General features: G+C 59.4%; 3 protein-coding genes across 5 annotated transcripts; 2 read left to right on the top strand and 1 right to left on the bottom strand.

Moving 5' to 3' along the window:
- The first annotated feature begins 11 nt into the window (after positions 1–11).
- LOC135287054 (prostate stem cell antigen-like) lies at positions 12–3,430 on the top strand. The gene is made up of 2 exons (XM_064400368.1): positions 12–2,639; positions 2,821–3,430. The coding sequence occupies exons 1-2, from the start codon at positions 2,363–2,365 to the stop codon at positions 3,027–3,029; spliced, it is 486 nt and encodes a 161-aa protein (XP_064256438.1). The 5' UTR covers positions 12–2,362; the 3' UTR covers positions 3,030–3,430.
- A 287-nt stretch (positions 3,431–3,717) lies between these two features.
- On the top strand, positions 3,718–18,515 carry PLEKHA2 (pleckstrin homology domain containing A2). Of its 3 annotated transcripts, XM_064400360.1 has the most exons (13): positions 5,087–5,263; positions 5,723–5,876; positions 7,993–8,156; positions 8,519–8,575; positions 10,251–10,299; positions 10,408–10,505; positions 12,245–12,391; positions 14,148–14,282; positions 14,390–14,458; positions 14,584–14,654; positions 15,190–15,253; positions 15,660–15,737; positions 15,851–18,515. In XM_064400360.1, the coding sequence occupies exons 3-13, from the start codon at positions 8,016–8,018 to the stop codon at positions 16,193–16,195; spliced, it is 1,254 nt and encodes a 417-aa protein (XP_064256430.1). In that variant the 5' UTR covers positions 5,087–5,263; positions 5,723–5,876; positions 7,993–8,015; the 3' UTR covers positions 16,196–18,515. The 3 variants fall into 3 exon arrangements, with proteins under 3 accessions (XP_064256432.1, XP_064256430.1, XP_064256431.1); XM_064400362.1 differs by lacking the exons at positions 5,087–5,263; positions 5,723–5,876 and adding an exon at positions 3,718–3,767; XM_064400361.1 differs by lacking the exons at positions 5,087–5,263; positions 5,723–5,876 and adding an exon at positions 6,078–7,082.
- An 881-nt stretch (positions 18,516–19,396) lies between these two features.
- On the bottom strand, positions 19,397–20,555 carry TM2D2 (TM2 domain containing 2). The gene is made up of 4 exons (XM_064400367.1): positions 20,318–20,555; positions 20,156–20,243; positions 19,968–20,083; positions 19,397–19,855 (listed from the first exon to the last, which is right to left on the bottom strand). Exons 1-4 carry the CDS (start codon positions 20,503–20,505, stop codon positions 19,642–19,644), a joined length of 606 nt encoding a protein of 201 aa, XP_064256437.1. The 5' UTR covers positions 20,506–20,555; the 3' UTR covers positions 19,397–19,641.
- Between the last annotated feature and the right edge of the window lie 1,410 nt (positions 20,556–21,965).

Genomic DNA, 21,965 nt, shown 5'->3' with positions numbered 1-21,965 from the left:
CAGTTATCATCTGTTCCTGAAACCTGCATTTCTGAGCTCTGAAATTCAGACCTGGGGTGGTTTTTCTGGCCCTGTGACTCCACTCCAAGCACACTGTGATGGTACTAAGCCACGGCAGTGAGCTCAGGCAGCAGGAAGAGCTGAGGCAGCAGCGGGGTGGCAGGCAGGAGAATCCTTGCCCTAATCCCTGACAACCCTCTGTGGCCTTGGGTAAATCCTGCTGGGAGGATGGGGCTGCAGGAATGGTTCCACTGGGCTCCCAGCCCTGTAGGGGTTTTCAGTTGTTCTCTTGCACTTCTCTTTCATTGTGTTGGAAAATCTGAAGGGTTTTCCCCAACTTGGCTGCTGCTCATTATGAGAAGGAGCTGTTCTCTGGATGGAGCAGGGCTTGATCAAGACCTTTGAAAGCCACCACAAGCTTCTGTGTCCAGAGATGGTTTCCAAAGCAGGACACGGAGCAGAGCCCAGCCCATCCCCTGGCACCAGTGTGGCGCTGTGCCCCAGTGCCACTGCCCAGCCCCTGTCCTTGGGGACCTGTGTCCTGTCCCCCCAGCTAAGATGGCATTAGCCCAGCCCCGATGCACTCACCCAAGCAGATTAGCTGTAAGACCTTAAGACAAAACAGCAGCTACTCACCCCACACCGCACACTGCTGAGGATGCCTGCCCTGAAGACCCTGCTGGCCCTGGCCATCCTCACGTCCCTGGCTGGAGGAAGTAAGTGTGCCCTGGCTGCGGGCAGCTCGAGGTCGGGCACATCGCTGTAGCTGCTCCTGCTTGCTGCTGCCCTGTCCCTGGCACCTGCCCCGGGCTGCCCACCGTGCCCCTGCCCCGTGCTGCTCCCAGCCCTGCAGGAAAGTGATGTTTGGGGAGGGAGGGTGGCTTTGTCCTCTGGGTAGCACCGATAGAAGCCCCCTGTCCCTTGCCTCCCTGCCAGGCGTGCTGTGCCCAGCAGGGACCACAGAGTCTCTGGTCCTCAGCTCTGATGGAGGTTCCTGAGCCAAAACCCTGCAGCTTCTCTTGGCTAGAGCTGTGTTTGCCTGCTAACGCTTGGTTCCTCCAAGGCACAATCACAAGAAGCTGTTGTAAAAGGCAGGGGGGTGGCTGCACTGCTCAGAGCAATGCCATGGAGCAGCTCTGGACTGCTCCAGGACCTTTGGACCAAGGCAAGATGAACATTATTGTATTCAGGGTGCCCCCAACAAAGGTGAGGAAGGAATGATGAATCTGACTCTGTGTTCTCAGAAAGCTAATTTATTATTTTATGATACTATATTATATTAAATAATACTAAACTATACTAAAGAATACAGAAAGGATACTTACAGAAGGCTAAAAAGAAACTTGTGACTCTTTCTAGAGCCTCGACACAGCTTGATCCTGATTGGACAATAAGTCAAAATAATTCACACGAAACCAATGAAACCTGTTGGATAAACAATCTCCACTTCCAAAGGAGCAAAACACAGGAGAAGCAAATGAGACAATATTGTTTTCTTTTTTCTCTGAGGCTTCTCAGCTTCCCAGGAGAGAAATCCTGGGTGAAGGGATTTTTCAGAAAATGTGAATATGACAGAATGCAATTTTATTTTTAGCTCAGGGCAGATGAAAGGCTGTGCCGTGCTGTGAGGAACAGCAAAGGAGACAAACACAACCCAGCAGAGGAAGCCGGGTCGTTGTGGGTTAATGGAAGGCGTTTACTGGTCTCTGACCCCGTGCAATCCCAGTTTTGCCCATTCACGGGTTTTCTGTCCCGGAGATGGAGGTGGAAGCTCCGCTGCCACGAGAGGGCTCCGCTCCCTCAGCGAGGCACAGACGAGTTCCACTCCAGCCAGCGCTGGCTTATCCAGCCCCACCAAAATCGAGGATTTGCCCTTTCAGGCAGGAGCAGGATCTTAGCTCTGGCCTTTTCTGGGGTCACACAGCTCTTGCAGCACTCTCGGCTCTGGCTGCTGTCTGACCTGCCTGTGGGACTCCTTAAAGGACAATCTGGAGATGGCTCGTCCCTCCTGCAGCTGCCTGGCACTGTCACCCTGCTTGTCCCCAGGCTGAGCTTCCAGAGCACAGGGTGGAATGTGGCAGCTGCTCCCACAGGTTGCATGGATTCTCCCTTCTCCCCCCACCCAAAATTCTTATTAAAATGAGATCTGGCACAAGAAGACAAAGATCTAGGATGGTTTTTAAATATTATGTCTACCTATTTTTACTGTAAAAGGAATTCCAGGACTCTCAGGGAGTCTCTGCAGGGCAAGGACTCGGCAGAGCTCACCTGCCCGGTTTGGCTCTCATCATTTTGAGTCACACTTGGAAGAGTTTTGCATTAATTTTGTGGACAGGTGAGGCCCCATCCTGCATCCTGCTGCATGCCATGGCAGCACGTGCTGATGGCTCAAATCTGGTGCCAACTCTTACCTGTGACCCCTCCAGGTCCCTGGGCTGGAGACCCACAGACTGTCAGGGCACTGGGGGCTCTGGGATGGTACATTGCTGTCACTCTCACTCCTCCTCCTCCTCACCTTCACCCAGGCAAAGCTCTGAAATGCCACAAATGTGTCGCATCCAACGAGAACGACTGCAACCAGCAGGGATCCCACAGCTGCCCCCAGTACGCCGACGCCTGCTCCACCATCACTGCACCCAGTGAGTGCCTTGGCCGGGGGGCCGGGGGGCTCCAGGGGGAAAAGGGGTGAGACCAGAGGGTCTTGGAGGACGGGAGGGCGAGGAGAAGCAGGGGGTGGCTTCTTCTTTTGTTGCACTGTGCCGCACTGAGGTGCTCTCTGTCCTGCGCCAGTGACCCCCTGTCCCTTTATTTCCCTTGCAGACAGCGTCATTAAATCCTGCTCCTACAAGTCCTTCTGTGACCAGGCTCGCCGCGGCGGCTCCGGCGGGGCCACCGTGCGCTGCTGCTTCAGCGACGACTGCAACGGGCCGGCTCGGGGCTCCCGGAGCGGCGCGGGGGCCACCCCGCCGCCCCCGGCCGGCCTGCTGGCCACCGCGCTGGCCGGCACGCTGCTGCTGGGCCGGCTCTGAGCGCCGGGCCCGGCTGCTGGCCGCTCTAGCCTAGGGATGCGGCGGGGATGCTCTGTGCCAGGGGTCCCATCGCTGTCAGTTCAATAAACGCTGCCCTGAGAACCGCGTCCGCAGCCGCTCCTTGGCAGGGAAGCCAAACCCGTGCCAAACAGAACCGGTTTGGCGTCTGGTGCCGCCCCGGAGGGCTCTGCTGGGCACAGCCCGCGATCCCAGCGCAGATTCTCTCCCCGCTGGTCCAACAGAGATGCTTTTGGGCTGCTTTCCACAACCTGAGGAGAAAGGTTTTGGCGGCTGCTGAGACACGGGGGAGATGTGAGGCTGCTCTGTGGTCTGGGGCTGCGGGTGGTGCCACAGCTCAAAGCTCTGCTAGGAAGGACAGGTGAGAGAGAGGAGGATGCTGTGACTGCCCACAGGTACTAGAGTGGTCGGTGAGGCTTGTTTTTGTGAGGGAGAATGGTAAAAGTGAGTGAACAGAGGGGGGACAACAGAAAGGGGAATGATGAAGGAAGTGAAGGATGGCTGGGACCTTGAGAATTTGACTGCAAGGACTGTAGAGCAGGGCGAGCAGCAAGCAGCAGCTGTCTGCTGGAGTCTGCCCCAGTCAGCACACGAGGAAAAGGGGAACAGGTACTGAAACTGAAAAGAGCAAGTTGGAACAGAAGAAAAGAAGTAATTTAGCACGTGCAGACCCAGCCGTGGAACTCACAGCTGGAGGATGCTGCTGGAGCAGTGACCTCGGTGAGTCCTGGAGGGTGAGGGGGTCAGAAGTCCTGCAGAACATGGACGTGGTCTTGTGGAGGTCAGCATGTGCCTAGAGGGAAGCATCTGGAAAGCAGATAATTCCCTGTCTGCTGTGGATGCTGCTCCTTCCCCGGGGCACACAAAGGGTGTTCTGCGCGGGGCTCTGGCTGCTGGAGGAATCCCCAAAGCTCCTGCCCTGGGATGTGCCCTGCCCCGGGCTTCCCTCGTGCCCCTTCATCTGCTCATGGGGGGTCTCACTGAGCTCCAGGGGCTGCTTGTACCCCCACACAGCAGAAAAACGAGCTGGAAAATCCAGGAGAGCTGCCAGGCAGAGCTCTGGGATGAAGGGAGAGCAGCGCTCTGTGATGAAGGGAAAGCAGCGCTGGGGATGGAGGGAGAGCAGCGCTGTGGATGAAGGGAGGGCAGAGCTGTGGATGAAGGGAGGGCAGAGCTGTGGATGAAGGGAGAGCAGCGCTGGGGATGGAGGGAGAGCAGCGCTCTGGGATGAAGGGAAAGCAGCGCTGGGGATGGAGGGAGAGCAGCGCTCTGGGATGAAGGGAGAGCAGGGCTGTGGATGAAGGGAGAGCAGCGCTGTGGATGGAGGGAGAGCAGCGCTCTGGGATGAAGGGAGAGCAGCGCTGTGAGTCGCTGCCGTGTGACCGTGCCCGGCACGCAGCGCTGCCCCGGCGGGTCACAAGGGCTGCAAGAGGAGCCTCGGTGCGAAAACGGAACAGTTTAGTCCTTGCAAAGGGAGGGATGGGGAGAGGGGGAGGCGGCGGTGGCGAGGCAGGGCTCCAGACCTCCGGGATGCCGGGAGCAGGCAGGCAGCAGTGGGAAGGAGCGGATTAGCGTGGGACGGACAGGGCTGGTTCGTCCGTGAGCGACATCCCTGCGCGCCCTCGGCGGCAGGGTCGGTTTCACCCGCGCCGGGAGAAAGCGCATCGAGCCAGACGGAGTTTCGGAGAGAAAGTGGGGCTTCCCCGGGGCGACCCGGGGCAGGCAGCGGGTGTTTCCTGCTCCCAAATCCACCCCGAGCCCGCTGCAGCAGCAGCTCCCCCAAGAGATGCTCTGGCAGGAATCGCGAAGTGGGCGGCTCGTCTCCACCAGCGCCAGCCTCGAGCACCGACCGAGTGGTTTTGTGTCGGGTCGGGGGCGATTCACCGGGAAGGCCCCGAGCCCGGACAGGCTGGCACCGGGAGCGCACCGGGCCGCCCCTACCCCTACCCCTTCCGCCCCCGGTGCCGCGGCAGGTGCGCGGCACGGACGCGGACAGACGGCGATGGGACAGAGGGACGGACACTCACCCCCCGCCCCGCGGAGCCGCCCCGCACTCACATCCGGGGCCGGGTTTGCTAATGACAGACGTAATTAACCCGGAAAGAAGCGACGGCGGAGCCAGGGGCACACCCCCTCCGCCGCCCGTCCGCCCTCCCGGCCGCGCTGCCCGGCGCCCGCAGCCCCCGCCGCCCCCCGCCCGCCCGGGACGCCGCGGGGTAAGTGCCACGGCGGGGACAGCGTGGCCGCAGGCAGCGCTGGCTCTCCAGAGACCCCGCGGGCCGGGCTGGCAGCCCTCGCTGTCCCGGTGCCGGCCCCGTTCTCCCCCCGAGCCTCGCGGAGCGGCTGGAGGCGCCCGTGCCCTGTGGGGTCCGGTGGGGAGGCGGCCCCAGGGCTGGTCCCCCTGTCCCTGGCGGGGATTCCGGTTTCTGCAGCTGGATCATCCGTGCCGGGGCTGGAGCGGAGCCCTCCCGGTGCCAGCGGCTTCTGCTCGACGGCTCCCGGAGCGAAGCGGGGCAGGGGAGGGGGCGGCGGGGAGGGGGCTCTGCCCGAGCGGAGGGGTCCCCGTGGGAGCTGCGGGCACCGTCCTCGCCCGAAGTCCGCGGGGTTGGAGGCAGCGAGTGGCGGGGATCGGGGCTTTGCTGCTACTCTGTGTGTTCTCCGACTCTTTGTGGCAGATGAAGAGCTGCATCCAGCCTCCTCCCGACAGGCTGATAGTTTCGTTAAGGCAAAGATCTGCAATTAGCAGGAGCGAGTTGCTGGGCGCTGTCTGTCTCGTGGCTCGGGACAGACGTCGCAGCGTGGGCTCCGGGAGCTGCTCTGCGACCGCAGGTGAGAGGAAGCGGAGCTGCAGCGGCCGCGGGCACGGGGCAGCGCAGGTCCCACTCCTGGCACGGAGGGAGGGTCATCCTGCAGCCCAGCAGAGCTCGGGAGGACAGGTGTGAGAGAGGAGGAGGAGGAGGAGGACGCTGTGGCTGCCCACAGGTGTGCTGGGCGCTGTGGAGGGAGGTGCCGAGCAGGGCACAGCGGCTGTGACAGTGCAGGGCATCCTGAGCTTCTTCCTGGAAAGTCTGGCTGTGTGGCTGCCCACGAGGCCTCTGAGCCACCCTTGGGTGCTGCATGGACAGTGCCCTGCACCTCCTGCCTCTCCCTGGGCAGCACTTCCCTTTGGCTCAGGCAGGCAAGGGGGTGGTTTTGCTCTAAGTCTTCCTCTGTAGCCCAATTGCTTCCCATGTTATTCACCGAGTCAAGAAAGGGGTGTCTTTTTGGGTGGGATATTGTGGTGGAAAAAGCTGGCAGGTCTGTTGCTTCAGAGGTAGGAAAGAGTCCTGGAAGTCTCTGATATGCTTCACTAGGAAACAGCATTTTCTGGCCCTCCTGGATTTCCTGAGCAGGGTGCCTCACGTTAGCACAGCTGGAGATGCTACTTTTATAATTTTCTTATGGAAAAGTGCAGTTCTTGGTGGCTCCAAAGAAAGACCACTTGTGGGCAGTGGGATGTGAGGGGATAGGAACCCCGCTGACTTCAGTGTGGGGCAATCCAAATCTCCTCTGCCCACGGGTTTGGGCATCTCCAAGTGCAGCCTGAGGTCAGTGTGCCCAGAAGGGCTGAGCTGGCTTGTGCTCTCCCAGATGAACCCGTGGTAATGAAGGATGGTGGTGGGGGGACATGGAGACTTCAGGAGATGTCCCATGGGGGCTGTGGGGCTCATCTCTGTGGCACATTCTGCTCCTTCCTCATCTGTCTCCTAAGCAGGAATCTCTAGGCCTTTGTTGTCAGTAGAAGGAAGGATTTATGAGGTTTGGTGTGTTGGTATGGTTGAGGGTACCTAGGGTTTGGCTTTCCATGTGCTTCCCCACCACAAAAATAACCCCACAAAAAAGCAGTGAGACTGGAAGTGCCCACAGAAACCCTTGTGCCAGGGCACCGTTGTTGGTCTAAAACAACCTCTCCCCCTGCAGCAGCACGGTCCCCGTGAGCCAAGCCCTGATACCCATCTCTGAAATGTTGGTGGTAGACTGAGATCCTGACAGCAGGTTGACTTGTTTTCTGCCTCCTCTACCTTTGCAGCTGCACCCCAGCTCTTGCACAACCCTCACCTCCCCGGGCCCCACTATACTGCAGCTCAAAAATAGTATTTCCTCCTTTTCTGCATGAGTTCTTTTATTTGTGCAGCTCTGCTTCTGGCACCTGCGTGATCATCACTCTCCTGCCAGACAAACCACACTGGGTTCACTCACATCCTCTGGGTAACGGCTGCTCTCATCCCTGCCCTCCACCCTGTGCCGTGGGGAGGGGGCTCTGCCCGGGCAGGGGGACTCATCCTGCCCCCCCAGAGACCCCTTGGTGCTGGTTCTGCTCCCCACGCAGGGCTGGAAGTGGTGATGGTGTCCCCACTGCAGCCCAGGGGCCTTGAAGGATTCCTGCTGGGTGGGGGGCAGTGCTGGGGAGGGTCCATGCCCGTGGCAGACCTGGGGACACAGCGTGGCCCTGCTGGGATGGGTCATTGTTTTCCCTGCTGACTCGACATCCTGGCTGCACAGATTTTCTGCTGGAGTTGCAGATTGTTCCCTGTTTCCTGGGAGCGTGCTCGGGCTCTCTCTAGCACGCTGCTTTGGGATTATTTTTCACCACAGTTCTCAGGGATCTGGTGTCCCGTGTCAGATTCTTTGTGGCTGCTCTGTCCTCGCTCACAGGGTGGCTCTTGGGGCTGGGTTGTCCCTCCCATCTCCCTCTAGAGACCTGGGCTGTGGCTGAGGGGCAGTGCTGGCATCCTGGAACACCTGGCTTCATCTGTGCTTAATCCAGAAATCACCATTCAGCAGGAGCAGGAAGATCTGTCCAATGCTATATCCAGCTCCACAGCTCGGGTGCCACGGGTGCTGGGGCAGCTCCCTGGGGGGGAGCAGAGCACCCACGTCCCCCTGCCTGCCCCCCACTCCACAGGGTGATGCCAGAAGGAGCCCGGCATGCCGTACCTGGACCGACAGAACCGTATCTGCGGCTTCCTGGACATCGAAGAAAATGAGACCTGTGGCAAGTTTCTGCGGAGGTATTTCATCCTGGACACGCAGGCCAACCACCTCCTGTGGTACATGGACAATCCTCAGGTGGGCACGTGTGCCAGGCGTGTCTGTAGAGCTGTCAGTGAGTCTGTGGGCACGTCCCACCCCCCTGGAGCAGGCATCTCCTCCGGGTCACCCCAGACCTGCTGTGTCAGTGTCCCGTGGCTGAGCGTGGCCACGACCAGGCTCCCACCCTTCTGTGACCTCTGTGGTTTCCAGGACTGTCCCAAGGAGCCCAGCAGGGCTGGTCCCGCTGCTGAGGGGTCTGGGCTGAGCCAGGTGCAGGACAGGGAAGTGGCTGAGGATGGCAGCTGCTGCCTGACCCCGAGGGCACAAACGACAGGCTGGATTGCCCCCGCCACCTTCTCCCTGTCATTTACCTCCCACTGCTCCTCTGTGTGTTGCAGAACCTGGCCATCGGAGCAGGTGCTGTCGGATCTCTGCAGCTGACCTATATCTCCAAGGTAATGTTGGGGTGGGGCAGAGGGAAGGTGAGTGCTCCCTGTTTTCCCCTTATCCCTGTGGCATTCCCAGGAGAGGCGATGGCTTGCCCTGGAAGCACCCGGGGCCAGCTCCTGGTCCTGCCTGGGCTCGTGGTCATCTCCCTGGGATGAAGCCTAAGCAGGGAGGGACCCCACAGCACAAAGATCCTGGTGCTGGGACTGTGTTCATCTTCACCCTGGAGTGGCGTGGGACGGGGTGCAAGGCTGGGCTGCAGGAGGAAGAGGAACTGCTCTGCTGTGAGGAAGGACACGGGGTGGCCAGGACTGAGTGGGGACAGGAGCGTGGTGTCAGCCTGAGCTGGGCATGTAGCTGGCAAATAGCTGAGCAGTGCTTCAGGAGCTCTCCCTGTGCTCAGAGGGCACTGCCCTGAAGGATGAGACCTGCAAAGTCACTCGTGTGTCTCAAGGGTTGTTCCATGGGAAGGCAGGAACAGTGCAACAAGCACTGACTGTTGCAGGGCTGATGACAGACAGTGGAGCTGTGGCTGTGTGTGGAGAGTGGAGCTGCTGCCACCATCCTCCTCATGCCTGTAGAGCTGCCAGTGAGTCTGTGGGCACTTCCCAGGGTCTCCCCATGCCCCTGCCTGCTGTGTCAGAGTGTCCCGTGGCAGTGCTTCAGGAGCTCTCCCTGTGCTCAGAGGGCACTGCCCTGAAGGATGAGACCTGCAAAGTCACTCGTGTGTCTCAGGGGTGTTATCCAGTCTCCATGGGAAGGCAGGAACAGTGCAATAAGCACCAACTCTTGCAGGGCTGGTGACTGAGACAGTGGAGAGTGTATGTGGAGAGTGGAGCTGCCACCATCCTGCTCCTGCAAGTGGCCCCTCAGCTGCTGGGGGGGAGTGGGGGGCTGGTGGCTGCCACGCCAGGCAGAGCTCAGCTTTATCCTGGAGCTGGATATAGCCTTGGACAGATCTTCCTGTTCCTGCTGAATCATGATTTATAAATTAAGCGCAGATGAAGCAATGCTGGGAGGCTGAGCCTTCCCCATTTTGGAAAGAGTCTCGCAAATTACATAGGTTTTAGTTTAAATGAAAATTGCTGCAGGACAGTGTTTGGTCACAAACTGCGGGGTTGGGTTCTGTTAGTGGCTGGAACTACCAACAGTAAATACACCAGAAAAATGGGGGTTTGCTTGAGAAAACATATTTAAAGCATTATGGACTGGCTTTGAAGGAGGAGGACTGTCAGAATAAATACTCCACGAATGCTGTTTGTGGAGCCTCAAGGAATATTATTCTTATATAAATGATTCCTACTCTTCAGGGAAAAACCACCACTATTTTCCCTCAATTCTCTTAATTGCTGATGAGAGCGACTGTGTTGATCCAGGAGAATGGATGTTTTCAGGTCCTTTGAAAGCTTTCTGTCCTCTGCTGTGCCTGAGGGGATGCAGGGGATGGAAGTTCTGGCTCGGTGCTGGCCTTCCCCTGGGACCCAGCACCCTGTGCTGCGTGTGCTGTGACACGGGCCAGCTCCCTCCAGCTGCCACAGCTGTGCTGTAGCTCTCACATGTGTGGGGTCCTGCTCGGGGGTCCTGGCAGGGAGCAAGGTGGGTGGGTGGAAGCTTCCAGCTCTTCTGCCCACCATTGGCACGTGCTTTTATCTCTAATTTTCCCCCTGATTTGCTCTGTCACAGGTTAGCATTGCCACCCCGAAACAGAAGCCAAAAACTCCGTTCTGCTTTGGTGAGTGAGTGGGATCTTGGTGGGCTCAGTGGGGGGAAGCTGCAGTGTGGGTGCCCCCTGAATCCCTCTGGCTGCTGCCAACTCTCCCTGTCCTTGCTCCTCTGGCAGTTATCAACGCCCTCTCCCAGCGCTATTTCTTGCAAGCCAGTGACCAAAAGGACCTGCAGGACTGGGTGGAGGCACTGAACAAGGCCAGTAAGATCACGGTAGGTCACTTCATGCTCCTCTCAACTGTTCCCTCCACCATCCCCAGGGATCCTTATGGTTGAGGTTTACTTGTGTCTCTTCCTTCGCCCTCCCAGCCCAGCTGTGGGGGACAGCTGAGAGGAGGGGATGTGGGAGCCATCCACATCCCCTCCAGCTCCAGAACTCCTCCTCCTGTTACTCCTGCTGGCTGGCATCTGGCCGTGGCTGTCAGAGGGAGGCTTTATCGTGCTTCAGTAGATTTATTCCGTTTTTATTCTTCCTGTGAGGAGGCAGCGAAAGCCCTGCGCTGTGGGGCACGGCAAGGCAGGCTGTGCTGCATCCAGAGGGCTCACGTGCCATCTCCTGTGTGTGCTGCTGTGCTCACGGGGCCGTGAGCTGATGGGCACTGACCCGGTGCCACGCTGCCAGCACTGCGGGATGTGCCACGCTCCCCCCTGGCAGCACCAGGGCATGGGGTGGGCTCCAGGATGGCTTCTGCCTGCATAGGGGGTCCCTGGGAAAGGGCTGGGGGCTTTGCTGACCTGCAGTGAGCAGTGGGGCCGAGCAGTGAGCAGAGTTTAATTAGGTCATCCACTGATGCGTGTTGTTTATGGTATGTAAGCTAAATGTAAGGGAAAATCGTGTAAACAGTTTGATTGGGCCCTATCCATGAGTTTGTTTTTTTTTTTTAAATCCCTGGAGTGCCATAGTGTAGGCTCTGTGGGAAACTCTTCTGCAAGATCACACCTAGCTTGTATTTTCTTTCTTTCTCTGCAAATACATTAAGTGTGACAACCTTTGCACCTGCAGCTGCCACACTGCTCTGGCTCCTGCCTTCTCTTTCTGGCTCCAGCTGATCTTGGCCACAGATTCCATCTCCAGAGCTGGCCAGAGCCTGCCTGGGCTCTGTGTCTGGGTGTACTGCCAGCAGTTTCCTCCAGGGTCGCTGCCTCTGGGGCAGGGGGGTTCTGCCAGGCTGGCAGAGGTGGGAGCTGGGGTGACAGGAGAATGAGATGCATCTTGTGCTTCTGCAAGAAGCCGTGGTGGTTTCCATGGTCTGATTCAGCCAGCCCTTCCCGATGCTGGCTGTGTCCCAGCTGGCCAACCGGCTGGTCCAGCCCTTCAGGGAGGAGCTGTCCCGGGCTGGCAGGGAAACCCAGAGCTCCTGGGATGTGGTGATGCTGCATTCTGCCCTGCTCTGGAGGGGGGGTTGGCATTAGGGGGGCTGAAGTGCACGGCTGGGAAGGGAAATTTGGAAAGTGCCCTTTGTGTCCAGAGCCAGGTGCCAGAGGGAAGGAGCTGGGAAGGGAGAGGGGAGGATGGCAGTTCAGGGAGCTGTGGGCAGCCCAGCCTCTGCCCAGGGTGTGGGGCTGCTCAGGGGGGACACAGCCAGCACTGGCAGTGCCTGGCTGTCCCTGCAGCCACGCGGCTCAGCTCGTTAGCCAGACCCAGCTCCTCATTAAGCCTGTAAGTGGAGCGGGGACAATTAAAGGAGCAAGTGTCCCACAAACTCACTGAGCTGCAGAGGCGAATCACAGGCGCCTGTGAAGGGGTGTTAATCACTGAGCTCCTCTCATCTCTGCTCTGGGTGTCTCCTGCTGCCCAGGGGCTTCCACACCCTCCCTAACTGGGGTGCTTGGCCAGGAGTTGTTTTCTAAAGGGATGTGGCTGCATTAGGCAGAGATGGGGTGCCCAGTGCAGGTGTGGGGATGCCCGACATGGTCACCCTGTGCCCCTCATGCCTTCCTTTCTCCCACAGGTGCCAAAGGGTGGCAGCGTCCCACCAGCCACAGAAATCACCAAGCCTCCAGTGGTGCCCCAGGCCCAGGAGAGGAAGCCCCAGGTGGCCTACAAAACCGAGATTGTTGGGGGGGTAGTGGTCCACACGCCCATCTCCATCAACCAGGTGAGCTGGTTTGCACTTCCATTCCTGGAAACAGCGTGCCTGTAAACCCTTTCCCCTGCAGATATGAATGGCTGCTCGGAGCACCCTGAGCACCTCTGCTTCTTCTCACTCTGAAGGGTGTGGAGGTGAGGAGGAGGAGGTCATGAATCTGCTCAGCTTCCTGGCCATCACCATCCACCCACGTGTCTTGGGTGCAAATCCTCTTCGGGTACCCAGGGCGGAGGAGCCCTGTGCCTGGTGTCCCCACCACAGCAGCCACAGGGACTGTCCCAGGGCTGGTGGCACCGCTTGCCGTGGCTCTGCATCCGCCTCCCTGGCACGCAGCTGGCTGTGCACGTGGCCATCAGCATCTCCCACGTTTGGGCACTGTCCAGCTCTGGGTCTCACTTCAGCTCTTATCGGTGGCAGCACTAAAAATAGAGAATTAGATCACTGCAGCAGTTTCTGCTTTTAACACTTCCCTGGCCACGGGGTTTGGCAGGATGCAGAGGTGTGTGGAGGGTTGTGGGGTGCAGAGGGGTTTTTTGGAGGTGGTGCATCAGCTGCCAGAATATTTCCGTGCTCTTGCTGCTTCCCCCGTGTGAAATGGCCATTCCCCTGCTGCAGCTTCCTGGGCGTGTCCGTGGTTTCCTGGCTGTGCCCCAGCCGGTGCTGCTGCAGGGCTGCACAGGGGAGTCCCACGCTCTGGCTGCACCCAGACCAGCTGGGAGCATCACCCCAGCTCCGGGGCATGTGGCACTCGGGGCTGCAGGAGTGTCCTCACCTCTGCTCTGGACACCACCTGTGCAATGCCCGGCAGAGCTGGCACAGCCCCGGGGCGTGGGTGGCATCCTGGTGCTGCAGGGGCCAGACAAAAAGCTGCTTGTCTGTCCTGGGGACACGGAAGCAGCTGGGGAAGGTGCTGGGCGGGCAGGTTCACCCCAAACCACAGTCCCCTGCTGGGGCCATATAAGGCTGGCAGTGGCCAGGGCCACCCCGCTGCCATGGCAATGCTCAAACCTCAGCCGGGGGAGGAAGGGCCATGAGGGATGGGGAAGAAGCTGAGGGTAGAAGATGTTTCATCTCAACCATCCTCTGTGCTGCTGGGGGGAAGGGAGGGTGCTGCTGGGATGGGTCTGGCCCTTGGGGTCTGCTCAGGGGAGCCAGGGATGGGCACATGGTCATGACCAGAGCCCCTTTGTGCTCACAGCACTGAGCACTGCACTTGGGAGGGACAGCTTGGGGCCAGAGGAGGCACAGCTTCCCTTCCTGAGCTCCAAACAACCAAATATCTTCAGGAGAACTTGGCTCTGAAAATGAGAATCAGAGACTTTATGGCTTTTCTGAGCAATTTATTCCCATGGTATGTTGCCTTCTCCCATTGGAAAGCTTTCCTTTCTAGTTTGTGTTTGCCTGGTGGTTCTTGCTCTCCTCACACCCTCAGTGGTGCAGGCGAGTGGTGCTCATGCAGGATGAGCCAAGCAGGTGGGCTCTGTTAACTCCCCTGCTGCAGGGGATTATCTTCAGCCCTCAAAAATTGCTTTTCTGCAGCCCTTCTGATTTCTTGTTTTTAATGGTTGCAAAAGGCTGAATAGTACCAGGGCAGCAGCCCAGGGAGCTGCACACAATGAGAGAACATCATGAGCTCGGGCTCATTCCATGTCCATGTTCAACAATGCCATGAGCCCTTGGCTCACACACTTGGGGCTTGCCAGGTGGCTTTTCCCTGCAGCAGGCTGTCCTCCCTGCTGAAGTGGCTGTGTTCTCTCTGCTGCAGGACGGGGAGGGCAGCGAGGCGGGTGCCCACCCTCTGCTGCGGCGCTCGCAGAGCTACATCCCCCCCTCGGCCACCAAGCCGCCCGCCGGGCCAGCTCCCCTCAAGAGCGGCTTCTGCGTCAAGCAGGGCAACGTGGTGAGTGCCTGGGGCTGCCTGTGCCTGCAGGCCAGGGCTGCTCTGCTGCAGGGCCTCCACAGAGAGTGGCAGGGCTGAGCGCTGAGCGATTTCCTGCTCTTTTCCAGAGGAAGAGCTGGAAGCGGCGGTACTTTGTTCTGGATGAGTTTTCCATCAGTTACTACAAGTGTGAGCAGGTGAGCTGCTCCCCCAGGACCCCGAGCAGGGCTCTGGAACCTCTGACACCTCCTCCTCCTCTGGAGGAAGCACATGCCAGCCCCGGGCCAGCCAAGCCCACCACTGTCTCCTCTCTTCTCTGCAGGACAAGGAGCCTTTGCGTTCGATTCTCTTGAAAGATGTTTGCAAGACCCACGAGTGCCTGGTCAAGTCTGGGTAATGCTCCCACTTGTGTTTCCTGGCTGTGGGAAAGGCTGGCTCAGGAGATGGAGCTTGGGCTGCTCCAGCTGCTCGTGGGAAGCAGCTCTCGAGGTGTTTGCCCTAAACTAGCCCAGGCGGCTGCAGTGTCTCGGGAACAAGTTGTTGCAGCAAACACTGATAAAATCAAAGTAATGTAAAGGCTTGCAATGAAAAATAACCTAAGAAAACAAACCTCTTCAGCTAAAGTAAAAATATTGTGTATTAATGTATCTCTGAACTGTTTATTCCTAATAAGTAATAGCAAGTTGATATTTAAAACAAGCAATGGATTATGGTGGGGGAGGGCAGGGGTTTGTTGGCTGATGTTAGAGCTGGGGGATTTCTGGCTGATGTTCTCTGGGGATCTGGACTCTTCTCAAAATCCCAATGAGATCCAAGGTTTGCCTTCAATACGTTCCTCCCCAGCACACTCCAGAGATGAAGATAAATACAGGGTTTTTCTGTCCATGACGGCTGCTGGGCTGTGACTGTCTCTTTCTCACTGTTTTAGTGACCTCCTGATGCGAGACAACCTCTTTGAAGTCATAACAAGCTCCAGGACCTTCTACATCCAGGTGAGCAGCTGAGGCCAGGATAATTTTTGGGGCAGAAAGTTCAGCTGTGTTCCCCACAGCCCTTCACCAGTGAACACAGTGAGCAGATGGGGCTGTAACACGCGAGTGTGAAGGAGAACTGTGGGGGATTCACTTCTGCCTTGGGATTGTTTATGATAGGGGCTGTTTGTGGGAGCAGGAGAAGGCAGAGCTGAGCCTTGGGAGTGCCAGGACAGCTGAGCCTCACTGGTGTAGCCATGATATTTTATGAAAAATCCTTTCCTAGGATTTTTCCTGTCCTGAGGAGCTGAGAGCCTCAGGAAAGAAATGTAAACAATAAGTATCTGCTGCTGTGGAATGCAACAGGTGCATCTTCCATTGGTCCGTGTGGATTGTTTTCAATTCACTGGGGCTGCTGTGTTTGCAGGCAGACAGCCCCGAGGAGATGCACAGCTGGATCCGCGCAATCACAGGGGCGGTGCAGGCCCTGAAAACCCGTCCCAGGGTAGGCCACGTACTTCCCATTTCACATTTAGCATCTCATGGAGATGATACCAACATACAAAACACTTATTTAGTGCGTTATCTAACCAGCCTGGCTGTCCCCTGTCCCTGCAGGAGATGTCCTTTATGAGAGCCACCTCCGTGGCCAGGCCGGGCGGCTCCTCAGGCCCCTCGCAGCCGCGGCCGTCGGCGGAGGAGCGGCGAGCCTCGTGCAAGGCGCCCTCCACGAGCTCCTGGCAGCCCTGGACGCCGGTGCCGCAGGCCGAGGGGCAGCGGCCGGCGCTGGGGGGGCTGCCAGCCCCGCTCAGGGACTCGGTGTTCGTGCCGGCGCTCACGGAGCGCCAGGGCAGGGCCGCGGCCGGCACGCGCCTGCGGCACCGCTCCGAGCCGCAGCACCTCAAGGAGAAGCCGTTCGCCTTCGACCTGGATGATGAAAGTATCCGGACCTCCGACGTGTGAGAGAGCACCGAGACACCCCCCCGGCTCCACGCGCCGCCTCCCCGGATCCCCGTGGGGCGCTTTGGGTCCCTTCCCTCCGGCACAGCCTTCCCTGTGACACAGGACCCACGTCCACACGGCGCACCACCCCACCACAGGGTCCCTGGCTGCTCCTGCCCACGCCTGGCCCCAGTGGTTCCATGTCTTGGAAGGTGCTTCAGGCACTGCCGGCGCTCACTGTGCAGGGCAGGAGATGCTGGGGACCTGCAGAGGGGACATCTTCTGCAATTGCGTTGTTTCCCCCACAAACCAGGTCTGGAGGAAGTGGCAGGTCTTGAAGGCGTGAGGGGGAGTGTGGCCTTTCTTGTGTTTGTGAAATGTTTCTCTCCCCTTTGCTGCTGCTCAGATTCCCCAGGGCAGAGCTGGGAGCCACCAGCCTGCAGCTGCCCACACAGGGGACTCACTGCAGCTTCCCCTTACGGTGACTTATTCCCTCAGAGATCTTCCCACTGCCCACACAAGGGTTTATCAGCAATCTGCTGGCTTTTAATTATGTCTTTTTATACCTGTGGCTCCTGTTGAACCCCAGCCTGGGCAGGTACTCAGCCCCTCCAAAACGCTTTTGGTACTTCCTGAGCATGAGCCAGGGCAGGCAGCTGGAGCCACGGTGGCTCTCAGGTGGGAGAACCCTCAGGTGTGAGGTTGGTTTTGCACTGCACACACCTGGGCACAGGTAGCCATGCCAGATGGTGAAGGGCTTTTAGTGAAAAGCACTGAAACCCAGCCCTGATGGAGCTGGGCAGACTTGTCCGGCCAACTCACCCACTGCCTGCCCGAGATGGAAACCAGCAGGAGTTTCTAGAGCAATGTGAATCGTCATTTCCATAACCTAATGAGCTCCTGTAGGTGTGATAAGTAGTGTGTAGAAAATCCAGGTGTTCCCTTGGCAGAGATTGCCTGATACCTTCACCTTGTAAGTGTGTGCAATCCCCACAAGTGTGTGCAATCCCCACAAGTGTGTGCAATCCCCACAAGTGTGTGCAATCCCTGCGTGCAGAGCGAGACCTCAGCTCCCCTTTCCCTTCCCTGGCTGTGACACGTCCTCTGCTCTGCAAGCTCAGCCCAGTGTGTTCCCCGGGAGCAGAACATCTGCTTTGTCCCAGCCCTTTTGGGGCCTCCAGCTGTTTGGCAGCTGTGCCTGAGCCTTGACTAGCCTGACTGACCTTAGTGTGATGCCAGTTGTACTTTCCTGCCTCAGTGCCTGTGGGGCTGCTGCAGGATGGGCACAGCACAGGCACCTCTGTGCTGCTGGGGGAGGCACGAATGGGCTCCCTCAAGTTCCAGGGGGAAGAGGGTCTCAAAGGGGATTGTGTGGAGGTGTTGGAGGACACAGAGACCATGAAAATGAGTGGGAATCGATGCAAACGGTACAGGGTGAGTGTTAATATTATTTAATTGTAGCTACCTTGATCCTGCTGTTCCTTTTTCTGCTCCTTTTTGCTTTATTTGCACTAGAGTTTGAAACTTTCATTTTTTTAGGCTGACTTGCTGTTTGGCTCCTAACACTGTTTTAGTAGTTTGGCAAGCCCACCCATCAGAGAGTTGCAGTGTTCTGATCTCAGTTTTTGGAGAGCAGGGAATGCAGAGGGATGATGGTTCCTTTGTGCAAGGCCTTGGAACCACAGACTCCTGAGCATTCCTGGTGCTTGATAATTGCACAGTTTCCTCAGGCCTGGGAAGGTAAAGCAGAGGCTTGTTGCACAATTAAGGTAATTATCCAGGAGCAGAAACTACCAGTGGCTCCAGCACTATTGCAACATTCCTCTTGCTCGTTCCCACCCTCCTGCATCCCCAGGACAGCACAGAGGCTGAAGGTGAGGTTCAGACAAGCGTGGAGCTCAGCTGGGCTCCAGAGCCGTCCACAACACAGGTGGTGTTGGGAGGGAGGGATTTCCCTGCCGTTCCAGGGGGCTGGGTGGATGCAGCCAGACCTGGATGGAGCTTTGTGGTTGTTTCAAATCAAACTGGTTTCCCTCAGCTCTGTGTTGGCTCCCGGCTCAGGCGTGGATGGACGCACCCCCCAGAGCTGCTCCCTCCTGAATCGTGTGCTGTGGGTGCTGCACATTTGGGGGCAGAGTGCTGGGAGAGAGGGGTTTGCTATTCCCAGGTGGTTCCAGATGTTTCTGGAAGTGCTGCCTGGGGATTCCAAGTGCTCTTAGGGCTGGGGCCCTCTGTGACTCCCGGGGTGGGGGCTACGTGCCTCCCACCCCTCGCCTGTACATGCTGCAATGCCCTTTGTCCCCCGTGTTTTTAAATAAAGAAGGAAATGCCAGTTACTTTCCCCAGCTGTCCATTTGCAGTGTGTGTTTTGGGTAGGGGTTGAATGCTGTCCCCAGCAGGGTGCAGCAGCTGGGGAGAGCCCAGGAGCACCAGGGGCTGCTCCCCGTGCTCACGGTGCTGCTGCCCTGCACAAGGAGGGAACAGGGCAGGGACATCACAACTCCTTGTGGAACAAGGTCCCAGATGTTCCTTGGGGAGGAGGGAAGCTGCTGGACCAAGGTCCTGCTGTGTTCGCAGTGGGGGGCTGGAGACACGGGAGCTGTTATTGACAGTGGGATTTTCATTGGGTTTTTTGGGTTTGTTTTTTTTTGGTGGTTTTTTTTGGTTGTTTTTTTTTTTTTTTTTTTTTTCTGGGTCACTGCAGAACTTTTTCCCCTCCATGGACTTTCCAGCCCAGTTGTTCTCCTGAGGAATGGCATTTTCAGGACAAAGCCGCCCCCCAGTTGAAGCTGCCAAACTGGGAGCGTGCGTTTGCTGTTTTATCTCAATTATGACTGGACATTTGCATACACAGATTTTGTGTCTGGCTCTGGCTGGGACTCGTTGCAGCTTCCTTTTCCCATTTTATTCAGCTTGGTAAGTTTTTAACCTGCAGCTGGTGGGGCTTCCTCTTTCGGGTGTGAGGTTCTCGCACCCTTTGGGTGCTGCAGGTGCCCTGTGCTGGGGCTGGAGCCAGAGGGGTGCCTGGCACCCAGACAGGAGCTGCCCCCTGGCACCTCTGCCCCTTTCCCAGCTCCCTGACTGCTCCCACATGGCCCATGACCCCAAGATAACCAGGACTCTGGATTAATGGGCTGGCTGGGGGGGCTCAGGGCTAGACCATGACCCTGTGACCTTCATCTCTGTGTGGCTGTGATCTACTAATCCCCAAAGTACGTGCAGTCAGCTTCTTCCAGATTTTATTGGTTTTTTGACCCCCCTGTGTTCGCAAGCTCTGATCTCTGAAGCTGTCACTATTTGCAGCGGGAAGCCAGATTATTTTAAACAAGCAAAATACATCCTGAACAACTTGGTATAGAGTCATTACCAAGAGGAACTGCTGTGCACCCTGAGCTACAGTTCTGTGAGTCCACGTTGTGCCAGGCAGAGCTGGCAGCGAGCAGAGGCACCCAGGGCCCTGCCCCTGCTCAGTACACGGTGCACCAGTTGCTGCCATCACTGGGCATCAGCCCGCCGGTGATCAGCAGGATCAGATCCACAAACCACCAGATGCCCAGGCCCCCCAGCGTCAGCAGCTTCCCCACGGCGGTGCCGGTGTGGCCCAGGCAGAACCGATCCACGCCGAAGCAGCCCAGGAAGAAGGAGTAGAGCAGAGTGGTGATGAAGTAGTGTCCCGTGTACCTGCGGGAGAAGACGCGGCGGGGTCAGGGGGTGTCGGCGCTCCCCGCCGGACCAGCCCCGCTCCCGGGGGGGTTCGGCCCGGTGGTTTCGGGGGGGACAGGGACTCTCCTACTTGACGCAGGGCCGGCTGCCCCGCAGGAAGCTCCGCGGCTCGGCGCACTCGATGCCGTCCAGCGCCCGGCACTGCACTCGCGTGTGATCCACCTCGCCGTGGGCCTGGCCGCCGAACTGCGGCGGGGGCAGCGCTCAGCGCCCGCCGGGGCCCGGGGGCCGCCGGGGCCGCCCCCGCCCCGCCCTCACCTTCACGCAGCCGTGGCCCAGCTCCTGCTGCGCCGTGGCGTTCCCGCCGTGGTCCACCGGCTCCTCGCACTCCACGAACTCATCGGGGCTGCGGGGAAGGAGTGAGGTGGGGAGGGAGGGTGGGAGGCCGCGCTGCCCACCGCGCCCCGGCCCGGCGCTCACAGGTAGGTGCACAGGACGAGCGGCGCCCGCGGGTCGCTGTAAGCCCAGGCGGCGGCGGGCGGCCCCGGCGGCAGCTCGCGGGGCTCGGTGTCGTTGTCCGGGAGGCCGCGGCCGTGCAGGAGGAGCAGGTTGCCGAGGAGGAGCGCGGCCTGCCCGCACAGCAGCGCGTACCCCACGGGCGGCGCCATGGCGGCACCGCCGCCCCGCTCGGCCTCGGGCCGCACCGCCCGCGGCCAATGAGAGCCCACTGCCGCGCCGCCCCGGCCGCCCGCAGCCAATGGGAGCCCGCCGCCGCACCGCCCCGGCCGCCCGCAGCCAATGGGCGCCCGCCGCCGCGCCGCCCGCAGCCAATGGGCGCCCGCCGCTCGCAGCCTGTCCGAGCGAAGCGGAAAAAGCTGAGGAAGCGGCAGCGAAGGGCGTGGCGGAGGGAGTGCGCGGCAGGAGAGAAGATGATTGGCTGCCGGGGAGGCTGGCGGCCAATGGGCGAAGGCGAGGGGCGGGGCGCCGGTGCTGTGCGCGGGACCGAATCCCGGGGCCGCACCGGGGCAAACGGAGCCCGGCCGGGACTCGGGGACCCCTCACACGGGGACCCCTCCCTCGGGGACCCCTCCCTCGGGGCGCGCCCGCCGCGCTCACCCGAAGAGCGGACACCCCTAGCACCGGAGAAGGGCTCTCAGGGGCCCGTGTTGCCGGTAACGGGCAGCGCGGCGGCTCAGCGGCCACAGCAGCGACTGTTCCGCCCGAGCTGCCCGTTGTGCTCGCTCAGCGCCACCCCGCCCTGTGGGAGTGGGGGGCAGCCTGGGTTCGGGTGCATTCGTGCTCTTTTCCGTAGTAAATTGGCTCCACTTTGCCCATACTTGCTCCCAATGTGAAGGGTTTGTTGCTGATTTTTCTGGAGGGTGATGCAGAGCTCCGAGTTGCCCTGGCAGGTTGTCCACGGGCGGCTGGTGGAGCAGGGCAGTTTGTCTGGTGTTTGTAGCGGAGGGCAAAGCTGTGATGCCTTCTCATCCTGGGGAGTTTCTCCTGCTCACCTGTACCTGTGGTATTGCCCAGCCAGGGGCTGACATGGTGCGTTGTCATGTGCTTCCAACACATTATGAAAAGGTTCTTTCCCTTTGGGGGTTGGTGGGGCACTGAACAGGCTCCCGAGAGAAGGGTCACAGCCCCGAGGCCGCCAGAGCTCCAGGAGGGTTTGGCCAGCGCTCCCAAGGGTGCACAGGGTGGGATTGTCGGGGTCGGGAGTGGCACTGGCCCATGGCTGTGGGCCCTTTCCAGCTCAGGATATTCCACGGCTCTGCGCTTCCAGCGTGCAGCGCAGCTTTTCGGCAGGCAAGCCCAGCAGAGCCGCGCTGCCCGCACTCTGCGCTGACACCGGCTCCCTTTGCGGGCGTTTCCTCCGGGACCAGGCTCTTCCCGTCCCTGTCGGGGCCGTGCCGGGCGGTGCCGGTGCCCGGGTCCGTGCTGGGTCCCGGGGCCGTGCCGGTCGGTGCCGGTGCCCAGGTCCGTGCTGGGTCCCGGGGCCGTGCCGGTCGGTGCGGTGTGATCGGCCCGGGGCGGGCGGTCGGTCCCGGGGCTGTGCCGGGCCCTGGGGCCGTGCCGGACCGATGCCGATGCCCGGGTCCGTGCTGGGTCCCCGGAGCCGTGCCGG

The sequence above is a fragment of the Passer domesticus genome, chromosome 28, assembly GCF_036417665.1.
Source record: "Passer domesticus isolate bPasDom1 chromosome 28, bPasDom1.hap1, whole genome shotgun sequence".
Classification (NCBI taxonomy): domain Eukaryota; kingdom Metazoa; phylum Chordata; class Aves; order Passeriformes; family Passeridae; genus Passer; species Passer domesticus.
The sequence above is the reverse complement of the archived record's forward strand: the minus strand, read 5'-3'. Positions and strand labels throughout refer to the sequence as shown.